Source organism: Phalangium opilio, unplaced genomic scaffold (genome assembly GCF_054372755.1).
Source record: "Phalangium opilio isolate 3A_F unplaced genomic scaffold, DU_Popi_V2 ptg000093l_1, whole genome shotgun sequence".
NCBI lineage: Eukaryota > Metazoa > Arthropoda > Arachnida > Opiliones > Phalangiidae > Phalangium > Phalangium opilio.
This window is the reverse complement of record NW_028324198.1, coordinates 5,607,315-5,631,951: the sequence shown is the minus strand read 5'-3', so window position 1 is coordinate 5,631,951 and position 24,637 is coordinate 5,607,315. Positions and strand designations below refer to the sequence as shown.

The following is a 24,637-nucleotide window of genomic DNA, read 5'->3' as shown; positions in this document are numbered from 1 at the left end:
TTCAAGGACGATGACCAAAGTATGCAAGACCACATAGGGTCCATGTTGGAGATAGTCGAGAAATTACGAGGAATCGGAGAAAAACTGCCTGATACACACGTCGCTGCCATGTTACTCTGCAGTCTACCAGAATCTTACAATGTCTTGGTCACAGCCCTCGAAGTGAGACCGGAAGCAGATCTGACACTAGACTTAGTGAAAGCGAAATTACTGGACGAATTCAATCGACGTCAAGAGACTAGAGCAGCTTCCACTAGGAATGACACAGCGTTGCAGACTTCAAGTCAAAGCAAAGGTCGAAGATTCAATAATCAACGGCGTCGTCCAAGCAGAGGAGTCTGTTATCTTTGTAACAAGCCAGGGCACTATATGAAGGACCGCCGAGGTTACAAAGATAAGCTGTATCGAGAACATGCTGCATCCCGAAGTGAGCGAAGTAAAGCAGCGGTAGAAAAGAGAACGAGAGGGGAGTATACAGCCTTCAAGGCTTCGAATGGCTCACAAGCGAACTCATGGTATGTGGATTCAGGGGCCACCAGTCACATGTCCAGCGATCGGAAGAATTTCAAATTCATAACGCCGAAATCAGAGAAGATTCATCTCGCATGATTGACTGCCTCGCTCCAAACGGAGAAGTACATAGCATAGCTGTGAAGAACATCCTTTATGTTCCAAAACTAGGAGGCAGCTTACTTTCTGTACACCGTTTGACGCAGACAGTACACACTGTCATTTTTGAAGGCGACGAATGCAGAATCATGGAAGGTCAAAACGTTGCAGCTTTCGCCAAGATGGATGGATTCCTTTATCGACTTCAAACCAAGCAAATAGCAAAAGTTGCCAGCAACTCGCATACAGCCGATTGCATTCACCTCTGGCATAGACGGCTAGGGCATCGAGACATAGATGCCGTGAAGTCTCTTTCATCGAAGAATCTTGCCGATGGTATCAAGCTATCCGAATGTCAACGGAAGCTTATTTGCGAATGTTGCCTAAAGGGAAAGATGACAGCTAAACCATTCCCAACATCTACATCGAAGACCAAGGAGCCAATGGAACTAATCCATACGGACGTATGCGGGCCGATGCCGACAGTGACACCTGGCGGTAATCGATACATACTAACATTCATCGATGACTACTCAAGATTTACACAGCTCTATCTGATGAAGACCAAGAACTCCGTTCTAACTGCATTCAAGGAGTTTATTGCATCCGTAAGGACCAAATTCGGAAGATACCCGAAAGCTCTTCGATCAGACAATGGTGGAGAATATATCAGCCATGAAATTGAAGATTATCTCAAGGAACTTGGCATCGAACACCAGTTGACCGTACCGTATAATCCACAACAGAACGGAGTTGCGGAACGCAAGAATCGATCTTTGACGGAAATGGCCAAATGCATGCTGTTAGACGCACAACTCGAGAACCGTTACTGGGGTGAAGCTGTTACGACCGCCGCCTATCTTCAAAATCGTCTGCCAACAAGAGCCATTGACGTAACACCTTATGAGCTTTGGAGTGGTTCAAAGCCACGTATTGGACACATCCGTGTATTCGGAAGTAAAGCCTATTCGTACATTCCCAAGGAGAAACGAGTAAAATTCGGAGACAAAGCTTTTAAAGGAGTCCTGGTCGGATATGGCTTAGCAACGAAAGGCTATCGTATTCTCAATCCTGAGACTGCCAAAGTTCACTTCAGCCGTTCTGTCACTTTCGACGAAGGAACAGGAGACAACACCTTTGAAGAAAGCATCATATCAGAACCAGAAGGGGAAAAGGAGACTAATTCAGCTGACTCCTTGATCACGTCACATCCGAAAAAGGAACAATCAGAATCATCATCTGATGGAGAACAAGAATCTGAAGAAATACCATCAGTTCCTATTCTTCCAAGACGATCGGAAAGGGATAGTAAGGGCATTCCACCAAAGAGATTGACGTACAAGGCAACGGTTCAATATCCTCGCGAACCAAGCTCATGGGAGGAACTCGCCGACTTAAATCCGAGAGAAAGGAAGAACTGGACAGATGCTGCTAAAGAAGAAATATCATCTTTGCATGAAAAAGGCACCTGGGAGTTAACAGACCTACCACCAAATCGAAAGGCCATTGGTTGTCGTTGGGTTTTCAAAGCCAAACATGATCAAAATGGAGCACTCAGCAAATATAAAGCCCGATTAGTCGCCAAAGGCTATTCTCAGAAGTTTGGCGAAGATTTTGACGAGACGTTTGCACCTGTCGTGAAGTACGAGACCGTACGACTTCTACTCAGTATCGCCGCAGCCAAGAACTTACCGGTCAAACACTATGACGTCAAAACCGCATTCCTGCATGGAGACATAGTCCAGGACCTGTATATGGAACAGCCTCCGGGTTTCATCCAACCTGGAAATGAAGAGAAGGTCTGCAGACTCAAGCGCAGCTTATACGGATTGAAGCAATCTGCAAGGGCCTGGAACGCCAAAGCCAATCAAATTCTACTTGATGAAGGATTCAATCGTAGCAAAGCCGATCCAGGACTTTACTCGAAATTGGAACAAGACGGTACCTGGACGTATATCCTACTATACGTAGATGATCTGTTGGTGTTGAACGAGAATGAAGCCACCATCAACAATCTGTACGAGAAACTAAATAAGCACTTCGAGCTAAAGGACCTAGGAAACGCCTCGTATTACCTCGGTATCCAGATTGAGCGAGGAATTGACGGAAGCATTACAATCCATCAAGGAACTAAAATAGCGTTCATGCTCGAAGACTTCGGCATGCAAGATGCGAAGATATCCAAAACACCTATGGATCCCTCTTATCCAAAATTGTCTGGAGACGAAGATATTCTACCTAACAACAACCGATATCGAGAAGCAATTGGAATACTTCTACACATCGCTACCGTTTCACGACCAGACATTGCAGTTAGCATCAGCTACCTATGCCGAAGAGTCTCAAAGCCGAGAGAAAGAGATTGGACGGCCGTCAGACGAGTAATGCGTTATCTCAAGGGAACAAAAGATGTCCGACTTCATTTCCCAGCTTTGAAGGAAACAGCAGAACTTGTCGGCTATGTCGATGCAGATTGGTCCGGTGATCATCAAGACCGGAAATCAACGAGCGGATACCTATTCCAATTCGGACAGGGAACCATCGCATGGTCAAGTCGGAAACAATCAACTGTCGCGCTCTCATCGACAGAAACCGAATACGTCGCAGCAGCTCATGCCGCCCAAGAAGTCATTTGGCTACGACAGCTTCTCGAAGATGTTGGATTCCCGGCTACCACGCCAACCTACCTATTTGAGGACAATCAAGGATGCATCAAGATGAGTCTTTCCGAACGGATCAGCGCTAGGACGAAACACATTGACGTACGATACCACTTCCTCAAGGCTATGAGAGAAAACCACATCATCGATATCACCTATTGTCCAACCGAGGAAATGACCGCTGACATGTTAACCAAGCCTTTAACCAAAGAAAAACTAAAGCACTTGATGTCCAAAGCCGGATTATCCGATACTCGTCGAGAAGGGTTGTTGGAGTAATCGACTCTTATCTACTCGGACTAAGTTAACTCTGTAACTTAAGAAATGCGATGTTAGTTTTTAACCGGTTAATAATATCTTAATAATGTTTTTAGTAACTGCTGTAAATAGCAATGTAATGTTATCATTTACTCACTTCAGTCTTACTCTCTCACTTGTTTAATAAACAGTTCGTTATTTTAATTTGGTCTCTCTCTTCCTTATGGATTATCTCTTTAATATAAGTTAGGTATAAGGCTATGAAAATCTATCACTCCTGAGGTTCTCCATGGTTTTACCTGTAGAGAGAGAGAAAAAAAAGAATAGCACATTTAATTTCTAAAGTCATTCTAGGTTAGGTAAGGTTAGGTTAGGTTAATAGTACATACCATATACGCTGTTATTCATTAATTTAAAAAAGGACTTTTCAAATTCGTTAGTCGCTGCCTTCCTCTTGTCCGTTTTAAAGTCTATGAAAGGTTTCAACCACGCTCCTTGTTTGAAGGTCAGAATCCGATGTATTTTGCTGATCAGAAGTCCTTTCGCCAGGTAGTACTTCAAGTTTCGGTAGTGGAGCACGTATTTCTCCTTGGCATATAGGGATGGCACCAGCTTGGGACAGCTGTCCTTTTCTTTCAATCCGAGTTCCCGTAATTGGTCCTTTGAATACGGGGAGAGTTCAGCGGTAGTAATCACCCGTCTTTCGGGTGCGAGAGGATAGCAGTTGTGGGCGTCGTGTAAATGTTGAGCATACTACTAGTCCACCTCGAGGATGTATCCCACATTGTCGTCATCGGGATGGTTTAGGATTATCTCCTGGGTGAAGTCGAGGCAGGGTTGAATCCATTTGAAATCACCCATCGGGAGGAAATCGCACATTACTGTGTCATAGAGATTGTTGCAGTCTGGAGTGAGAGAATATAAATATAAGTTAGTTTATAAGCGAGGCATAAATATTTATACGACAGAAAATATTAAAAATATTCTTACCAAGGTATGTAATGTAGCTGCTGGGTTTCTGAGTGTCGTGCGTTTCCGGTAGGTCCTTATTATTAGCCTGCGCTAATCAATGACTAATCATGGAGACTCCCCCTCTAATTCCCTTTTCTATAAAAAGGTGCATGTTGGGGTCGGTTAAAAGGTCTAATTTCACCTTTGTCATAGACAGTGCGCTTTCCCACGCGAACCCGGGACCCGTAAAAGCATGCGCGAATTAAATTTGTAATACTCCAGGCACATTGTCCTGAAGTTTTGGAAGATATCCGCTAGCAGGAGAACGTCGGACTGTACATAGAGATCGTGATAACCACCTAATAGAAGAAATTATACGTTAAAACCTAACCTAACCTAACAAAGATGTGAAAAATGAAACTTACCAAGGTTCTCGATTTTAAATTTATCCCAAACGTTTTGGGCGTGTTGGTAGTCTTCGGCGGTGATGTGTTCGTCAGTCAAACTGTTGTAAAATTCGTCTTGAGCGGGGAGGTTTCTTTCGGCGAATTTCGCGACGTTGTCCATATAGTTGTACGGGTAAACCTGCTTCCGTAACAGAAGCTGAACTTCCTCGGGGGTGTAAAGCTCCTTCATGCACGTGAACTTGTCAATTCCACCGTTGGCCAGGTTTTTGGCGAGTTCTTCCAATGATGCTGGCATAAACCGTACCGTGTCCAAAAACCTCAAATTTCCCAAACTGAAGGAGATGTACGTTTCCGAGTTTGACGGGATACACTGGATGACCTGGTTCTTCACTAATCCGATTTTTTCCATTATTAGATGTGCGTCGTACCGGGATAAATTGTGCAGAAAAACGGGGATGAATTTGGGCGTTTTCAGCTTTAAGTTACAGGTGTTATGGGCGGCTCCTCGATACGCTCCGCTTGAGTGGTCGTGGTCACGAACTTTACAGTTGTTCACCGTAAAAGCGTCGCCACAAACGTAGCAAGATGTGGCAGCAGTGAAGTTGGCAATGTCCGCTCGTGATAAATTCATTGGCTCAATATCCTTCAGCTTTTCCGTTAAAACATCCTGTTCAGCCAGGAGATTTTCGAGGAATTTCGAGGCAGCATCTTCCCCGCGGTACGTCACTGGCTTGGACGGTTTCCCATCAGGTCCCACGACTACGTAACTGAACCCACAGGCGATGTGCCTTGTTAACCGTGTCGTTGAGGAGAGTGTAGAATCGGGCATGCATGTGGCGATTTTCGGTAGAATCGCTTCGAAGTCCGCGAATATTACGTACTTCAACTGTAAAAATTAATTAGCAAATTTTAATAACCACCTCGATTGACACAATTTATAAACCTAATCAATTAAAGTAATAATGAATATCTTACCTTTTCACACCATCCGTAGTTCTTAAATTCTAAGACGGGTTCCTTGGTCGGCATGATGATTTTTTGGGGTCCATGTATACTACAGTCAATGACGTGTTCGTCCCTTCGCGTTTCGGAATCGAGACCGGAAAAACGGTGTAGGCAATAGCGGCAATAATGAGTCACGCGATGGTGTCCCGTAAAATCACTTAGAAGTCTACTTAAGCTCCGAATAAGGCAATAATGTTTGGTTTCGCCTTTCGTTATGAGAAGGAGGTCTATTTGACGATGCTTTTCTACCCGATTTGTGCTAATGTAGCGCGGGAAAACTTCGTTTTCGTAACAAAACATGTTTATTGATAAATTGTTTTTGCGCTCAAAGTTTTCCATTCTAGCGACACTAAGTTCGAATGGGTACGTTACCCCGGTTAAATTTAACTCATGTTGAAACTCGACGTATTTTTGCACTCGCGATGGGTTATCGTTAGGTGCTACTGGGTGAAGGTGAGCTAGTATAGACCATATAAAGCATCGGTTGTCGTTGTTCTTAACATTTATCACATCCCTTTTATGAGCGAGTTTCTTGGGTAGTTCAATAAAAGTTCCTCCAACTAACGGTTAATACGATATAATGTTCACTTGAAGAAATAAAATCTTGTCTAACACCCAACCACTACCAGTGTTTTGAAATTCATCAATTTGATTTTTTATACCGGTCACGCAAGAATCTAACTGTTTAGGAATAATGTCTCCGGAAATGGTTTGTTGTGTCCGACTATTATGATAAGCTAGAAACTCGACCTCTTGAGCCTCGTTCGCTAATTCCCGAGTATAGCGCGCGCGAACTGAAATGTACCACTTGATCCCGTGATCACGATTTAACTTATGCTGAAGATAGTTCTCGATTAATGCGCGGTGGCGATTAACTAACCCTTCAACATCCGTTTCAATAGCTGATGGTGTTATCCGTCCGCAAAAAATCGCATGTCCCAAGACTTGTAATTCCTCCAAAGTATCGTGGACGGGGTTGTTTGGCGGTGTGGCGATGATTGGCTCTGGTCGTTGTGCCTCTTCCGCTTCCTCAAAACTCGCCATGAATGCGTGGAGATTGGCGTTCTCCTGAGTGCTCAGAGGTTCCAGGGAGGGTTCTGGTCCATTAACTCCGTCCATGAAAGAATGGATATCGGCGTTCTCTTGGGTGCTCATGGGTTCCAGGGTGAGGTCGTGGTCAGGCTCATCAATCCCATCCATGAAAGCGTGGATATCGGCATTTTCTTGGGCACTCAAGGCGAGCATGGAACTTTCGGGATCGTCTTGGGTTTCGGCGGTGGACGTGGAGGGTTCGGATGTAGCGGGCTTAGATCGTTTAACTAAGACATCGCTAACACCTTCAGCCTGACGCTTCGCTCGTGACTGGCGACTTGGTTGGGTTTCGGCGGTGGACGTGGAGGGTTCGGATGTAGCGGGCTTAGATCTTGTAACTAAGACATCGCTAACACCTTCAGCCTCACGCTTGGCTCGTGACTGGCGACTTGGGACTATATTACTATGCTTCCTAGCTACGTGATTATTTAGAATATCACGTCTAATAAACGTTTGCGGGCAGACGGGGCATGGAAAACTAATGTTTTCATGTTTTTCGCGTTTATGTCTAAGAAGACTACAATTCTTAGCATATTTAGCGCCGCAAATATCGCACATAACCATTATGACTGGTATAGTTTAACTTTAAATAAAATAAACTGAAAACTTACTATCTGGAGAAATCTCTCAGAGACTGGTGGTATTCTGTCAGGGGTTAGCTGAGGAATGGTATTGATGTATAAAATTCCCGGCTATTTATACTTTTCTAATCAAGTCCACAAAGGGTAGAGTTCACCAAAACCGAAACCAACATGTTTAGTTTTTTATCTGGTATCTCGTCATTTATAATAAACCTTTGATCTCTATTGACTTTTACCAATCTCGCTCGCTTATCAGAGATCTTCGATTACTATTTATCTAGTATATCTTCATTTACTGTTTAAATAAAACTATGCCCATTTTGCTTTCCCCGGTGCTTATCACTTTACATGTTTGCTTATCAATACTTTAGATGTTGATTTTTATAAAATTGACCCCAATTTGTTTATTTTTCCATATGTTTGTTTTTCCATATGTTTGTGTTTTACCAAAGTGATGATGACCTTTTAAGTATCATCTTTTCTATCTATGTGTATTTAGAAATAGAATTTGCATTACTACAAAGTTCAGGGTCTTAAAGATTGGTAAATGACCTTTATTTAGTCAACTTTTATCTACATTTACATAGGAATAGAACTTTGGATGTTGCAAAGTTCGAGGTATTTTAAGATTGGTAAATGACCTTTATGAAATCTATATTTACTTAGGCTTATGTTTTGGAATATTGCAAAGTTCAGGGTTTTTAAGATTGGTAAATTTCACTATAAACCCTAATGGCGGAGAATTAAAGGGTAATTAATTAGGCCTAATTTGAACTATCCTATTTATTCATTATAAATGATAAGACTTAAATATTTTTCCAGTTTTATTCACAAACCAAGTTTTGAATTACATACTACTATTGTAGCTATTCTTTTACAAAAATCCAAACTTAAAAATGTTGAATTATTAAACAACTGGGTAATTAAATTAATATCCAAATTATTAACAGCATTTTCGTAGTGAATATTCACACGTTCAGCCCAGTCCATAGTTACACACTCGTGTTCTAGCTGGGATCCATGGGAAATGATACAACCGTTGCAGGCCTCTTTAATATATTTTGTCAGTTGCTGATGAACAATTTCGTTCACCTCCGAGGACACTCGCTTGGCCGCGTTTAGAAAGGTTACCACTTGATCATGTTTCTCCAAAAGTTTCCCCCAAAGGGCGGCTCCAATTGCGAACCCGTTTTTGGTTGGGTAGAGAGTTCCATAGTTTAACCCACTTCCTGCCTTCATCTCACGAATGTTGAGAACTTTCCAATCCAGATACATATTCAGTTCGATACGTTTCAGGTTCGACCCATCAAAGGACGAAGACGACGGTGTATCATCATCATTCTGGAAATAGTGGGTTACTTGTTCCCGCATTCCGTAGAGTTGATAATATTCAGTCTCTGTCAACGTGATGCCGGTTGAACCGTCCGTTAAGCCTAGTCTAACTTTACAGTCAGGAGTAACCGTGACTGACTTTGCGGATGAAATTTCGAAGATATTGGAGGTGTCCCTAATTATAGAAAAAAGAAAAAAATACGCATTTATTGAACCAAATTAAATCCATCTCTTTAAATGATTTTAATAACTATAATCATGCTCTATATATATATAATTATTTCCGAATAATGGATATAGAGAAAACTCCAGAGAGTGTACTTACATTGTAACGTAGAGTTTCCTGTTGCTGAATTCCGCTGCTGTGGTACTTTGGTTGCTGGAGAGAGCTTGGTTAGCCGTAAAATGATCTTATCACCACGTGCACGAGTTTTTATACATGATAAACCGGAGACCTTTGATATGACCGATAAGATTTCTAGTCTCAATGAAGACATCGATAAGCCCGATAAGATTTCTAGTTTCGATCGATAAGCTAGGAAATAGCGTGAGTGATATCGGTTATCGGTTCTGGTTTACCCCCGCCATGTGGAAATATATTGATAAACAGTTCTAGTTTCGGTTCTAGTTTACCCACGCCACGTGGAAAGATATCTTATCGATAAATGGTTCTAGTTTCTGTTCTAGTTTACTATCTGGAAATTTTCCTACCACGTGGAAACATATCTTATCGATAAAAGATTCCAGATTTCTTATCGGTTCTTGTTTATCGCCGGCAACGTGTCTATTCACGTATCTAGATATTTCAAACCACCACCACGTGTAAAGCAGTCTTAGCATTTTAATTCTCCTCCGGAATGGTTTTAAAGATACACCTCGTCTTAAATAGTAAGTTGAATTTATTTTATAGATGAAATGCTGCATATCGGCTACCATATACTGTAAACAGAGAGATCCGAGGCTTAATATTCAGCTTATAATAACTTATATTTACAAACAGTTCTTACCAAGTTTTCTTATTATTATTCGTATGTTTTGTTTCGGAGACAAGCAACAGCCACTTAAATAAATGCTTAGAATATGTAGCTTATTTAAACAATATATATAAATATATTAGTTAATTGGCTTCATCCCGAGTTCGACTAGAGTCTCTTAAACAAACATTTTGGACAGACAGCAGGAATTCCGATCCCATTTCCGCTTTGGCGCGAGATTTGAAAATATCAACTTAGGGGATAAGTGTAGAGATTTAAATAGAATATTCGCAGTGCGATAGGCTTAGAATAGGTTAGGTTTGGTTTGGTTTTATACCCGAGATTTAAATTACCCACGCAAAGGCTTAACAATTTCAAATTTCGTGTCAAAGTTTTGAAGTGTTTTGAATTTCCAGTTTTTCTTAAATATTTAAATAAATGTAATTAATATTAATTATTTTCTTCGACAATTATTTAAGTTAGCGTGCGTTGCACCCTGTTAAGTCAATAAAATTATTATTAATGGTATACATTAATTAATATTAAGGTTTGAATCAGAATGTATGCCGTCTGTCACCATTCCCAAAATATCTTAGTATAAAGAACGTTCAGTTCCTAATATATTATAACTGTAGTATGACATCCTAATCTTTGCTTGCCTTATCAGCAAACTCAGGATTTTGAAAATCACAATGAACTTTGGTCTTGATTGAAGTCCGATAAGGCTTAACATTTTCAAATTTCCCGCCCAAATAAAAACAAAATGGCGCCAAGAAGAAACGATGACGTCAGAGATAAAATGGCGCCGAGAATGACGTCAGAGAAAAACAAGATGGCGCCGAGAAAAAAAATGGCGCCCAGAAAAAAATGGCGTCGATACCATCGATACCATTGAATACCATCGATACCATTGAATACCATCGATACCATTGAATACCATCGATACCATTGAATCCCAAGTGAATTTGAACGTACACTTTCTACCTACTAGTCAATATCGTTTATGATACAATTAAAAAGAAATGGCTCGTCAATTGGCTGGTTAGAACCAAAATCATTTCTATAATTTTCCAAAAACTTTTTCATAATCAATTTTTTTCAAGGCTTTAATGAGGTTTTTTTGCACTCTTTCATTCCAATCACTTTCTTCTAATTCACATTGTACGTCGTGAGCAATCTGATTTTGACAGGCCTCGTTTTGACAATATTTGGTTATTTCCAATAATATTTCAGTCAGATTCTTAAGAACAGCTTCTCTCATGGATTCCACGGCTCTCGTTTTCTCCACCAACTCATTGTCAAGCAGTCCTCTTATTTTTTTTTAAGTGTTCCCAAGCAGCATGATTTAGGGAAATTCCCTCGCCAGTAGCGTACATGACGTTATATTTTTCACATTTTCCTCTAGTGTATTTTCTTATGTCCAATATACGTTTCTTTCCACGGGTAAAACATTCCAATTTCAAATTTGAAGTAGTAGGATATAACCAGACGGAAAAACGCGGCGAATTACCCTCGAAGAAGGTATCAATCTCTTTGGCATACTCAAAGATATTACACCATTGTTCCTTTTGTAAGCATAACTCTACACCCGTATCAGTCCTTTTCCAGGAAACCTCCGGGGATAAGGCGTTACCCATCCAAACCTCTACTTTATCCGCTACGCTATGAACTTGACACATCTTCATTTAACAATGATAAAACTTTACCGCAACCCCTTAATATACGTTACGCAATACAACAATTCTTCGAATGACGTCACAATTGTAGAAGATTTAGCCCTTGTCAATGTACGTTTAAAGCTATCCAATCATCTCTTATCAATGACGTCACAGATACAGTTGTAGAAGAGAGGAGTTTCCCAATAGACGGCGCACGGTGTTTTCCCGCCAATGACGTCACAGATACAGTTGTAGAAAGGACAGGACTGCCAGATTCCCGCGCAGTGTTTTCCCGCCAGGGGGCGCGCAAGTTTTCCCGCGAGGGGGCGCGCTGCCGCCAGGGGGCGCTGTTTTCCCGCGGCGCTGTTGGGGGCGTGGCATAATGACGTCATAGGTCATTGACACAGTGACCTTGACATTCTACACCTACGGAGGTACGAAGTGTGGGTCTATACTACTAAGGTGTTGGCGGTCCGATGGCAGGCAAAGAAGGTGTTGGCGTTCCGATGGCAGGCGAAATGGGTGCTGGCGATGCGGTGGCAGGCGAAATGGGTATGGCGATGCGGTGGCAGGCAAAGAAGATGTTGGTGATGCGGTGGCAGGCGAAATGGGTGCTGGCGATGCGGTGGCAGACGAAGTGGGTGTTGGCGAACCGGTGGCAGGCGAAATGGGTATTGGCGATCTCTCTTAAAAAACTCAGTATTACCACGTATCTATGGTGAAGTAGTTATCACGTCCGCCTAACACGCGGAAGGTCCCAGGTTCGAGCCCTGGTAGATACATGTTTTAACAATCGTGATTGGACATAATTTAGCAAGATCTCTTGTGTTACCACGTATCTATGGTGTAGTGGTTATCACTCGAGTTGCCCCTGAAAGAGCACGGATCATTGCCTTTATTTTAGTTAATTCGACATTATGGTTATGAACAAGGGGGAATAGCTCAGTGGTAGAGCATTCGACTGCAGATCGAGAGGTCCTTGGTTCAAACCCGAGTTCCCCCTGTGACAGCACGGATCATTGCCTTTATTTTAGTTAATTCGACATTACGATTATGATCAAGGGGAATAGGTCAGCGGTAGAGAATTCGACTGCTGATCGAGAGATCGTTGGTTAAAACCCGAGTTCCTCCTGTAACAGCACAGATCATTCCGTTCATTTTAGTAAATTCGACAATACGGTTATGAACATTTGGGAATAGCTCAGTGGTAGAGCATTCGACTGCACATCGAGAGGTCCTTGGTCCAAACCCGAGTTCCCCTGTGACAGCACGGATCATTTCCTTTATTTTAGTTAATTAGACATTACGGTTATGAACAAGGGGAATAGCTCAGTGGTAGAGCATTCGACTGCAGATCGAGAGGTCCTTGGTCCAAACCCGAGTTCCCCCTCTAACAGCACGGATCATTGCGTTTATTTTAGTAAATTCGTCATTACGGTTACGAACTAGGGGGAGTGGCTCAGTGGTAGCGCATTCGACTGCTGATCAAGAGGTCCTTGGTCCAAACCCGAGTTCCCACGGTAACAGCACGGATCATTCCGTTTATTTAAGTTAATTCGACATTACGGCTATGAACAAGGGGGAATAGCTCAGTGGTAGAGCATTCGACTGCAGATCGAGAGGTCCTTGGTTCAAACCCGTGTTCCCCCTTTAACAGCACTGATCATTGCCTTTAGTTTGCTTAATTCGACATTACGGTTATGAACAAGGGGGAATAGCTCAGTGGTAGATCATTCGACTGCAGATCGAGAGGACCTTGGTTCAAACCCGTGTTCCCCCTGTAACAGCACGGATCATTGCCTTTATTTTAGTTAATTCGACATTACGGTTAGGAACAAGAGGGAATAGCTCAGTGGTAGAGCATTCGACTGCAGATCGAGAGGTCCTTGGTCCAAACCCGAGTTCCCCCTGTAACAGCACGGATCATTGCCTTTATTTTAGTTAATTAGACATTACTGTTATGAACAAGGGGGAATAGCTCAGTGGTAGAGCATTCGACTGGAGATCGAGAGGTCCTTGGTTCAAACCAGAGTTCCCCCTGTAACAGCACGTATCATTGCCATTATTTTATTTAATTAGACAGTACCCATTTTGCCTGCCACCGCGTCGCCAACATCTTCTTCGCATGCCACCGGATCGACAGCCCCCATGTTGTCTGCCACCGGATCGCCAACACCCATTTCGCCTGGCACCACATCGACAACATCTTCTTCGGCTGGGAGGCTAATCTTCATTCAGTTCTCGATCGAGAAGTCTCTCGATCTCGAATCGATCTCGCGACTTCTCGAAAAACGCTATTCTCAGTATACTTTAGCGGAAAAATGCGAAGTCGATTTCGACGCCAATTTAGCTGGTGAGATCGGTTTCGATAGAGGCTAGAACCAATCAACGCGAGGTAACTTGTGTTACATTTTCTTCACGTCGTCTGCCAGCCCGTTTTCTCAAACTTAAACATGGCATTAGCGGTGGCTCGTCTTGAGTTATTAAATTTGACTATCGAAATTGAGAATCGGAAAAATTTACGTAGAGAAAGGGTGCTGAGAGATAAATCTAAAGCATTCGAGTTATGTGAGGCTAGTTTTAGACAATTGTTTAGGTTGGAAAGAGATTTAGTGTTAGAATTATGCGTTGAGCTAGATAAGCCTTTGACTGGGAAAAAGAAGACAAGAACTAATTTGCCTGTTGATTCGAAAGTGAGTGTATTTTCTTAAATTATTATTTCACGGAACCCATCATTAAATATTAATAACGGTTTTCAGATACTAATAGCCTTACGCTTCTATGCTGTCGGCTCATATCAATTATGTGTAGGACAGGACCTTTTCCTGCGTGTTAGCCAGCCTACAGTAAGTCGTGCGAGCGTATCAAAAGCTATTGTCGAAAAGTTAGGAAACACATACATAGAATTTCCTACTACAGAAGCTCGAAGAGTTGCTATTAAAAGGAGGTTAGTTATGTTTCATTGTTCCTGAAACTGTGAAATTAAACTTTAATAAATATATTTTAGATTCATGGAAAAAACTAGGTTCCCAGGGGTCATCGGTGCCATAGACTGTACCCACGTAGTCCTTGCAACCCCTCCAAAAGTCGATGGACAAAACAGGGAGTATCTATTTGTCAACCGGAAGAATTACCATTCCATTAATGTTCAGTTGGTAAGTCTATTTAGGTGATATATATTTCTAGACATCCCTGAATTTTGAGTTTTAAACAAAAACGATAAGTAGATCTGCGACTACGATCTGATCATATTGCATGCAAATGCAAAATTCCCCGGTTCAACTCATGATACATATATTTACAAGAATTCAAACATATCTGATTATTTGGAGAGACTCTATAGAGAAGGAGATTTAAAGGGATCGTGGCTTCTAGGTCAAGGCACATATGAAAGAGAGTATGCAGCCAGTATGGCGTACAAGATGGCGGCCACTGTTAAGTCGGAGGAGCCGTGTTTTTTCGCTCTCTCGTCTTTTTTTGGTGGAGATATTATTTAAAGATATAAATGAAGACCATAATATAATGTAAAAAGTTATTTTCATTAAAAGTTCTAATATTAAAGATGAGTTTTCAATTTGTAGGCTTATAAATGAAGACCATAATATAAAGTGAAAAGTTATTTATTTTCTTTAAAAGTATAGGTTTTAATATTAAAGATACATTTTCAATTTTCATATTAAAATGTATTTGATTAATTCTAAAATAATTTCGTCTATCTTCGTAAGGAAGAAGATAAATTTTAATATTATTTTTAAATCTTACGCAAGGCATCAAGTCGTTCTTTGATATACAAAGCGTTAAGTTGTTTTCTAGCGTAGAGTTCTAGGACTAGTCTTTCGAGATCTTTAGTTTTAACTTTAAAGGTATGATAAAGTTCTTCAGTGTTTTCCATGGGTTTTTCGGGTGTTTTTTCCTCGGTCTTGATTTCGTTATTTATATTTTTGGTGTATGTTTCTGTTTCATCAAAACTGAAGGGTATATTTTTTGTTTGCCCACCTCTAATAAAGTTGCATTTGGGGAAATGTTTTAAATGTTCTTCGTAAGGATTATCATCGGGTTTCCATGCTAATAATATTCCATCGCATTCGAAGCACTGTACTAGATCGTCGGTATGTAATGAATAAAATCCCGCTCTGCTTAAAGTTTTTATATAGTTTCCGTCTTGAGGCCAGGAGTAAAAAGTACGATATCTCTGCAGCTCCGAGTTCATGATGAGGAATGAAAATGATTATGGGAATATCCAACTTATACATCTGCCAAACATTTCCCCCCCCTTTTTTACCTCCCCTCTCACATTCCTAGCATTACTACCCCCCCCACATTCCTTAATATATGAAATAAAAGAACACAGTATTAAAAAAAAGGTGACACATTTATTTTTTAAAGATACAAAAGAAATTACAAAGAGTATTTTTTAACAAAAGGACTAAGTTATTCTTTACGGGCGCGTTTCAACATGTTTGTAACAATGATGTCATTTTTCAAACCATCTCGTCCAAACTGCTTCATGAATGATTTGTGGCTCTTTCTTTTTGTTCTCTGTATTATATAAGCAATACAATATAGTCCGCATGTCGAACTTGACAAGTTTTGTAGTCTTCTTTTGTTAAACGACCATTTTCTAGAATTTCTTTTAACAAATTCTTTAATCGAGGGGAGAAAGTTCCCTAAAGCCAATGAGTCAAAATAATAACCACGTCTCTTGCCATCAAAGTAGACGCTGACCCAGTGAGATCCGTCTTTGTAGTGATTGTCTAAATTTATTATAATGGACGAAGGAAACTTGTCAATTTCTTTGGGTAATAAATCACTTGGATAAACCCCCATGAAATGCGGCGTGAATCTTAGAAATCGTGTTATCTGTTCGGCATTCATTATATCTCTTAACAAACGATTGACACGTTTCTATTTTTATCTATTTGTAACAAAGCCTGGAATTCGGATAGTACGATGCAGCTTAGTGTAGTGGGCGTGGGTTTTTCAAAACCCAATTCTAATCTTAACTGTCCCTGCTTCGTAGGACTCCAATGATCGGAATGACTCGCGCTACCGTCAGGTGTCAGGTCTAAACAGTATATGGCGTAGCCCGAGGCAAAGTCATCCATAGAGATATTGTTCCCCTTGTCGTTGTAGTGACTGTTTGACCCCGAAAATAAAGTGTAGTAGCTTCGGACAAATTGCTTTTTACTGTAGTGGGGTTTCAAGGCTTTCGAGGGGTATTGTTCAGAATTGATGAATGCTGCTAGATGATTGACATTCCAATGTCCAAAGTCAAAGGGGTTACTATCCAACGTTCCATTGTAAGAGGTGTGTTTTACAATAGCGATTGTAACCCGTGAAGGCTGGGTACCTAGGTAGATGTTTCCGATTGATGTGTTTAAGATATTTGGCGCAATTGTGAATATTTTAGTTTCCGTTCTAGTGTAACTATATTGGGCGGCTTTAATGCTTAAAGCTTGTTCGTGAGCAAATAGAATTTTAGGAGCTAATTGAAGCTTTAAGACGTATAATACGGCTTCAACGATTACGGGTTTATAACCGTTACCTGACGCGTTAAGTTTACCCATAAGACAAAAACTAGCTTTGCTTCTATGTAATTTTAATTTCATAGAAACGCCGTTTATCAGGTATCGGGGGATATTGAACATATCTACGTAAAGGCTGGAATACATTTCAATTTCCTCGGATAATGCTGCGAGTTTCTGGCGTTTAACAAAACCCATATTTTCTGTAAGCGAATCCATGCTTCCGCCTGTATCCTTGTAAAACAAGGAGGCACCCAAATGGGATTCTTTAGCCGCCGGACCGTATGACGTCAGGGCCGAGAGCAAAGCAGTGTACGCGTAGTTACTAGCAGCTGGTGTTGTTGCGCAATCGCCCAACTCCAAATCGACACGCTCAAATTGACTATGCTGAAAATTATTTACGGGTCCAACTGCGTCAGTAGCTGTTAAAGCAGTTCCATCTTCATTTACAATTTTAGTTCTGGTGTACAGCATTGTTAAGGCGGTATCCTTGTATTCGCTACCGCTAGACGTTACTTCAAATTCAATAGGTTGGTCGCCTTTCAAAGATGTCAAAGGTTGATAAGGAACCCATTTGGAATTTTCGATGGCTGTTTGAAGGGGAGGGGGAGCGAAAATATCGAAACCCGTGCTGCAAGCTTCAGTCATTTTTTAGGGAGAGAAAATATCACGAACCGTTTTGAATGAAAGTTTACGTTTATCTGATTTAAATTTGTTTGTGTTGTTTTGTTTTATAGATTTCTTTCTCTTTGGTGTTTTTTTCTTTTTAGCTAGTCTTTTCTTTGCAACCCCCCTACCGTATTGTTGTTGCACATCATCCAAAGTTTCGGTGAACCTTCTTTTAGCTGAAGTTTTCAGATCTTTTCCAGAGGCGACGTCGCTTATGATATTTGAAGATGTGCCCAGAAACTGTTTACCAAGGAACTTTGCCCCTTTAATTAAGAAAGGTGATACGTATCTACCGAAAGATTTCAAGAAAGACCCTATTCCGTGTCCATTTTGTCCGTGTCCGTGTTGTCCTTGTTTCCCGACGTAAAAACTCAGACCACCACCTGACTGCGCTTGTTGGGTATAATAATCCGTGTAAACACATCTTTTGTTATCTAACGCGTTGGACTTGCGCATCTTAAATGAACTTTACAGTGCAACAGTCCAAACTGAAATAAAGCCGGTTCACCCATGTGGTCCTTTATATGGATGCCAACCTCGCTAATATAATGTTTTGACAGAGGGACGTAATGGGGTGAGACAAACGTAAGACACACGGTATCCCCGTGTTTCTTGTCTTCGATGGGTATAATACGTAAGAGGGGGGCGTGGGTGTTACCGACAATTTGTCCTTCAACCAGATCGCAATAAATATATAATTGAGATGGTACGTGGTAGTTTAACCTGGCTGGTCTATCGCTCAACCCTTGTATATTGAGAGGGTTTCTATACCCCAAAATTGCAGCTAATGATTCGTGCGTTTTGAAGATAATTTTCGTATCTTCAGTGGCATCGGTTTTTAGTTTTACATGCCCCGTCGTCTCGTTAATATGAAATAAAGAAGCGGTTTTTTCGCATACTTTGGAAGTATTGATAGTTTCCACAATGTGGTTAAGTGATTTGTAATGGCCGGCCGGTATATTATGTAGATGGTAGCTTTCGTAGCTGGTCAGTTTCCCATCTTTTCGTTCAACAAGGTCGGTTACGTCGCATTCCTTGGGGTTTTTAAATTTATTAGAGCTACTTTCTTCGACTAAATCTTCAAGTGTTTTTCTCTTGCTCGCCTTCCTCTTACTCGTTTTGTATATAACATTGTAGAAACTGCTTGTATATATTACTTCTACTAAAGAAATTTCCCATTGTCCTTGTAAATTAATAGGATCGGGTAGTTTAGTGATGTAACTACCCATAGTGTTATTAGGGTAGACATCCATACTAGCGTCGCTGGGTAGAGTTAAATAGAATTCAGATTTTCTCGACATTGTCGGCTGTTACCCACGAGTTCTGCGATTTAGGTAGACCGATAAACGATACAAAATATTCTAATTTCCCTTTACGTTTACGTTTCTTGAGTATAGTGTCTATCTTAAACAGTTTGGGTTCCACTGTTCGAATGAGCTGATCAGAGTAAAACAACCCGGTTATATGCTTGCTGTCCAAATCTTTCAAACGATATAATACGGGTTTTCTGAAGTTCAAAATAGAGGAAATGATAAATACTTCCGTTGAAAAATTTGGCTCATAACCTTTAGAAAATGCTGGTTTAAGTTTGCTTATTCTTACGTAATCTCCGACACGAAATTTGACGTCTTTTTTAGTAGGCTTAGTACTCATTTCCGGTTTGTAAATGTTTTTGTACACTTCCAGAACGTTAGAGGGCGAAACATAGTCGGGTGTCATTTTTATTACGGAATGATAAGAGGCATTGTAGCCTTTAACTATGTCTGTCAAATGATCTATATATCTATGAGAATTGAAATGAGTCAACATTTTGAATATTCGATGTTTCAAAGTTTTAATTAAACGTTTTACAAATGGACAGTGGAATTTTTCTGACGTCATAGAGCCATATTTGATTTAATTTTTCTTAAGAAGTTTTTGCGTCTGTGAATTAATAAATTCTTTACCTAAATCAGACCAGATGGCTTTAGGTTTGCTTTGTTCGATGATAACCTCGAGAGCTTTCGTAGCCTCGGTCGCGTGTTTTCTTTTCATGGGTACTACAAAAGCTTTTCGGGAGAAGCAGTCGACGCCCACCATCAGGTATCTGTAGTCGTCATTGTATTTAGCGATTGAACCCAGATCAGCCAGATCTACTTCGACTCTATCCGAGATGTTAAAGACGGGGATTTTACGCCTTTTGAATTTATGTATAGCTGTTTTATGCAGTGTGTAAACGTCAGTGGTTTCTAGAAAGGCTTTGACTTCGTTTCTCGAAATACCTTGAGATTTGACAGCCTTGTACAATGGGTTTAAACCAGTGAACCCTGACCGGTGTTTGGTGTTGAGATAAGTATTCTTTAAAGTTTCTACTTTTTGGAGCTTCGATAAACCTCCCATAATGTATTCTTGGCTTTAAAAGGTTGTTTCTTCGAAATTAAAGGGCTCGTTTTATTGTCAAATGTTAATCTCTTCTTCGCTTTTATATACGTTCGGGGTCGAAGCCGATTTTTCAGCGGTACAGAACTGGGCGATGCCTTGGTTGAGGGGGGCGGTGCTAATGGAGACGTTGATTTGCTTTTTGGCGCTAGAAAGTTTAGCACAAAGGGTTGAAATTCCGTCCACCCCGTCGGTGGAGTACCTACGAGTGAAGGGGCTACTCCGTACTTATTGAAGAAGGTAGGTTGTATAGTAAAATAAACTAGCTGAACTATATCTGAATCTGGGATCTTAAGGCCGTTCACGAAGAGAACCCCCGAGTCATCCCAACGTATACTAGGAGCGTTACTTGCTAAGTGGTCGAATATTTTCTTCGCCGCTCCTCTATATTTCAGGGGAAACATATTAATCCAGCTGTCTTGTTTATTCGATGGGCGGGGCTTGGAGATGTTCAGGTAGCGCTTCATCGCCTCTTCATAAAAAACCCATTTGGTTCTTTCATCTAAAGATTGATTTGAGATAATCGTGCTCATCTCCTTATCCAACTCCGATAACACTGTATTGTTTTCTGAAATCTCATTATTTGATGTTATTAATTGTTCAGGTTGTTGTTGCTCCAAGGGTACTAATGTCATTTTATTAGCGTAAACTAGTGTTTAATTCATTTTGAGAATAAACCGCCTAAAAGGCTTGAAATTATTGGAAAGAGGACACTAAAGAAACCACTTCCTGTTTGTTTAGATAATATGGTTCTTTTGGCTTTCCAATGAGTATTTTTGCAAGCAATTTTACGAATATGTTTCTTGTGCTTACACAATTTATTATATACGTCGGGTTTCAGATTGACAGCTCCTTGTAAGGCGTTGTGACAACACTCGCTGATTGAATCAATAATTTCTCGATTAGAGTTTTTAAGAATAGCTAATCTTTGAGGTTTTTTTAATTGCCCCAAAGCGGCTATTAAATTGATGTTTTTAGCGGCTAAACTTTTCTTTTTAATACCCGATGTTTTCTTGACCTTTCTCGGTGGTGACATCGTAAAGAATGATTAAATTTTAGTAATGTCGTTTAATTATATCGTTTTCTTCTTGGGAGTATAGATGACTATTTGTTCTCCCGGTAAAATATTTGTTCTAAACCTTAAATCGGAATGACATTTCTGGGTTAAATCGCAAAGTAAATACCCGTAAGGTTTTTCTGTCGCATCCAGATAACATTCTACAATAAATTTAGAGTTGTTGGGAGCCAATTGTTTAGAGAGAGCCACTAATTGCATAAGATCTCTCACAGTTTTCATAAGAATCATGTAATGCGCGTTTAAAGAGGCTGTTCTCAAGTTTTTTTCAAATATGTTTTGTAAAAGGGTGATGACGAATAATTTCCTATGGTGAGATTGCTTAGTAAATATTTCTGATAAAATATTATTTTTATTTTCTAACATGAGATCATCTAATACGATTAGTATTGTTTTAGAGCCATCGTATATAGTAACGTCGGGTAAACCTTGACGCATTATTACGCCCATTTCTTTCAATTTATCGTAGCAAGGCTGATATATACTATAATGCCAAACAACTAAATCGACTTTAGGTTCAAACATTTTGTCCTTATTTTCAATTATTCGTTTGCATAAAACTGTTTTACCTGATCCCGAAGGACCGAAAATAATCAAATTTCCAGGTGTAGTGAACGGTATCATAGCTAACACTCGAATGAAACTTATTTGTAACTATCATTCGTACTTAAACGTATTCAATTAATACGCGAACGCGCGCGTGCACCCCCCAGGGTCGCGAACCCCAAACACGGGGGTAGGGGTGGGGGGCCCAAACGACACGCGGGGGGGGGAGGGGGAAGCGCGGCGCGGGTAGGCCATCGTGAACGCGTAGAAATAATTTTGAAAAGTAGGGCCATCATGCTGCCTTCACTATAGGGGCGAAGCTTTTAACATGGACTGTCACTATTTGAGATGGTAAATACGGTTAAACTAAAGACCCTTGTACGGTCAATCGAAGAAACGCTAAAGGGGTTTCTCTAAATGTCCCCCAAAAAAAAGAAAAGTCGCCTGAAATACATTTTTAGTCCAATGGCAAGGTTTCGTATAATTTTGCCCGCGAAAATTTTCTACCCTTGTACGTACTAAATACCTCGAAGTCATTTGTTTGCTCTCGAACACGCCTTGACCCTAGTAAAAAGTATAAAATGAAGAGGTTGAGACCTCAAAGTTATCATTCTCTCTGAACCATGAACCACCACCACCACAGCCAACACGGAGCGATGGACCTTTCCGCAACATGGTAAGAAATACTTTTTTTAAAACTTAGTTTTATTTAAGACTTAGAAAATCTTTCTCTATAGCTACGTCCATGGGGTTGATACCCCGTATTCCCCAATCGAGTTTTCCGACTCCTCCCGCTCTGGGACCCCCGAGTCCCTGGAGCTAGCCCCCTCGCCACCACCTCCAAGACCACTCTGCGTGGTAGGGCCAAGGCCCCGTAATCCATCTCCGCCACCGAGCCCACCACCACCATGCACCCCCTCCCCCGAACCTCAACTAGAATATCTACCACTCCCGGCCATATACTATCCGTGGCTAGCTATGCCCCGGCCGGGAGTGGATGACTTAAACATCAACGGGGACTTGTAAGTGAACCTTTTGTTTTACGTTACACTACGGTATTATAATTTTTATTTATTTGCAGCTTGGTACATGAAATAACAGCATACCTGGCGGGACTAGCGGAGGTCGTGGCGGATGACGACTTTATGCACGACATGCTTAATCAAGTAAAGCAGGTCGTGTATAATAACTGCGTTTTTATACCCCACGAGTAAGTTTTCATGCATTATTTAATGATTCGTTTATCTAAATTTTAATTTTTCTTTTTTAGCCTCCTGGCCCTCAACTGTCGCGGGTTCCGGTGAGTTAATTTCTTTATTATTTGTTGTTATCCAATACTTTATTTATTAACGTATAGAATAACTCTCTCTCTCTCTCTTTCTCTTTCCCAACAGAGTGACGCAGGAGCTCGCCCAGTTGTCGACGTACCGCCGGGTACGTTTCCTCGAAGTCCCCCCGGGCCACGCACGAGTGTACGAGAACCGGGACGACGTGATGTTCGAGGGGGTCCGTACACTCGTGCGAAACCTCTCAATCGATTGAGGTGGGGGAGGGGGGAAGTAAAAAAAAAAAAATTGTTGTAAATATTTTAAATAAAATAAATTGTTTTTGCCTTAATTACTTCGTTTTATTTAAAATAAGTTCCTATCAAAAAATCGACAAGTTTTTCCTACACTTTAGTTATATCTACTTTTATATTTCTTAGGCTTAAAATTTAAAAACTAGAAATTTATATCATTTCTGTGTTGTATTAGTTATATAAAATGGAACAGTTTTTCAGTTTTAAATTCAATTTATTTTTGAAACATCAATGAAAAAAAACAAATTATCAAACAGACATAAATTTAAAAATGCGTTAACATGTGCATTCTCTCTTTTAAAAATGTTATTTGACCCGAAATTACCGAGAATACATTATAGTTATAAAATTTACTTTCAAGATTTTCTTCTTCTAGTACATTATTAAATTTCATTACCACTTGGTACGATGTTACGAAATTGGTGAAGTATCCCACCACTGCATCGAATTTTTCGGGCTGCCCATCTAAACACGGTATGCGATCGTGTTCGCCGTATAAATTATCATAAATATCATTATAAAATTCTATAATAATATCAGCCATGTGCGTGAATACAATTTCATGGTTGCTTAACTTAATAAGATGCTCCTTAACGGCGTTCGAAACTCGGTTCAATGCCGCTGTTTCCATACTGTCCAAAACAATGGAGTCCTCATTTAGTAGATCTTTAATGTGACACTTATTATGATACGCCACGACAGTTGTTTTTTCATTTGCGTTATCGATCAAAACGATTTCAAAGTTATTGGTTTCGTGGCCCGCCGTCCAGCCTGCTAATACGGGTAAACGCGGGATCAACTTCTCCCAGGTACTTGTTGAAATGGCGAAACTTTTTACCGACTGCTTCTTACATAAGCGAATCTCGGGATCGAGGGTGCCGTTCACGAAGCCCGTTGTCAGGAACAACTCTCTAGAAATGTGGAATCTACCGTTGATTTTTCGTTCGTTAGTTACGCCAATCTTCCTCTTAACAGCTTCTTGATTTTCCATGTTGCACGTTTAAGGTCTTCTCGAATAATGATACTCTCCTCTGTCGTGTTCCACGGTTTTTATACTAAATTTCCTAAGTAGCTATCGCGAAATATCTATTGTCCTTGACTGTTCCGTTGTTAGATTGTAGGCGTATTTTTATGTCAAAGTTCTGAAACCAAATATTAAGGAATTCTAACATTCCCAAAATCAGTAATATAAAGAATACAATAAGTAGTTTTTGAGGGTTAACCTCCAAGATCCGACGAATTCTTGACAACCTTTGTGTACTTGCCTCCATAACAGCTGACGAGTAAGTAAATAACAC

General features: G+C 40.6%; 2 protein-coding genes and 2 non-coding genes across 4 annotated transcripts; 2 read left to right on the top strand and 2 right to left on the bottom strand.

Moving 5' to 3' along the window:
* Nucleotides 1-3,705: 3,705 nt before the first annotated feature.
* LOC149640746 (uncharacterized) lies at nucleotides 3,706-7,546 on the bottom strand. The gene is made up of 8 exons (XM_089850634.1): nucleotides 6,553-7,546; nucleotides 5,861-6,450; nucleotides 4,904-5,771; nucleotides 4,709-4,837; nucleotides 4,518-4,589; nucleotides 4,410-4,432; nucleotides 3,917-4,280; nucleotides 3,706-3,826 (listed from the first exon to the last, which is right to left on the bottom strand). The coding sequence occupies exons 1-8, from the start codon at nucleotides 7,544-7,546 to the stop codon at nucleotides 3,786-3,788; spliced, it is 3,081 nt and encodes a 1,026-aa protein (XP_089706760.1). The 3' UTR covers nucleotides 3,706-3,785.
* An 830-nt stretch (nucleotides 7,547-8,376) lies between these two features.
* On the bottom strand, nucleotides 8,377-10,452 carry LOC149640745 (uncharacterized). The gene is made up of 2 exons (XM_089850658.1): nucleotides 9,903-10,452; nucleotides 8,377-9,834 (listed from the first exon to the last, which is right to left on the bottom strand). The coding sequence occupies exon 2, from the start codon at nucleotides 8,932-8,934 to the stop codon at nucleotides 8,392-8,394; it is 543 nt and encodes a 180-aa protein (XP_089706784.1). The 5' UTR covers nucleotides 8,935-9,834; nucleotides 9,903-10,452; the 3' UTR covers nucleotides 8,377-8,391.
* Nucleotides 10,453-12,458: 2,006 nt separating this feature from the next.
* Nucleotides 12,459-12,530, top strand: TRNAC-GCA (transfer RNA cysteine (anticodon GCA)). The gene has a single exon. It is a non-coding gene; the product is annotated as a tRNA-Cys (tRNA).
* Nucleotides 12,531-13,495: 965 nt separating this feature from the next.
* Nucleotides 13,496-13,567, top strand: TRNAS-GGA (transfer RNA serine (anticodon GGA)). The gene has a single exon. It is a non-coding gene; the product is annotated as a tRNA-Ser (tRNA).
* Nucleotides 13,568-24,637: the final 11,070 nt, after the last annotated feature.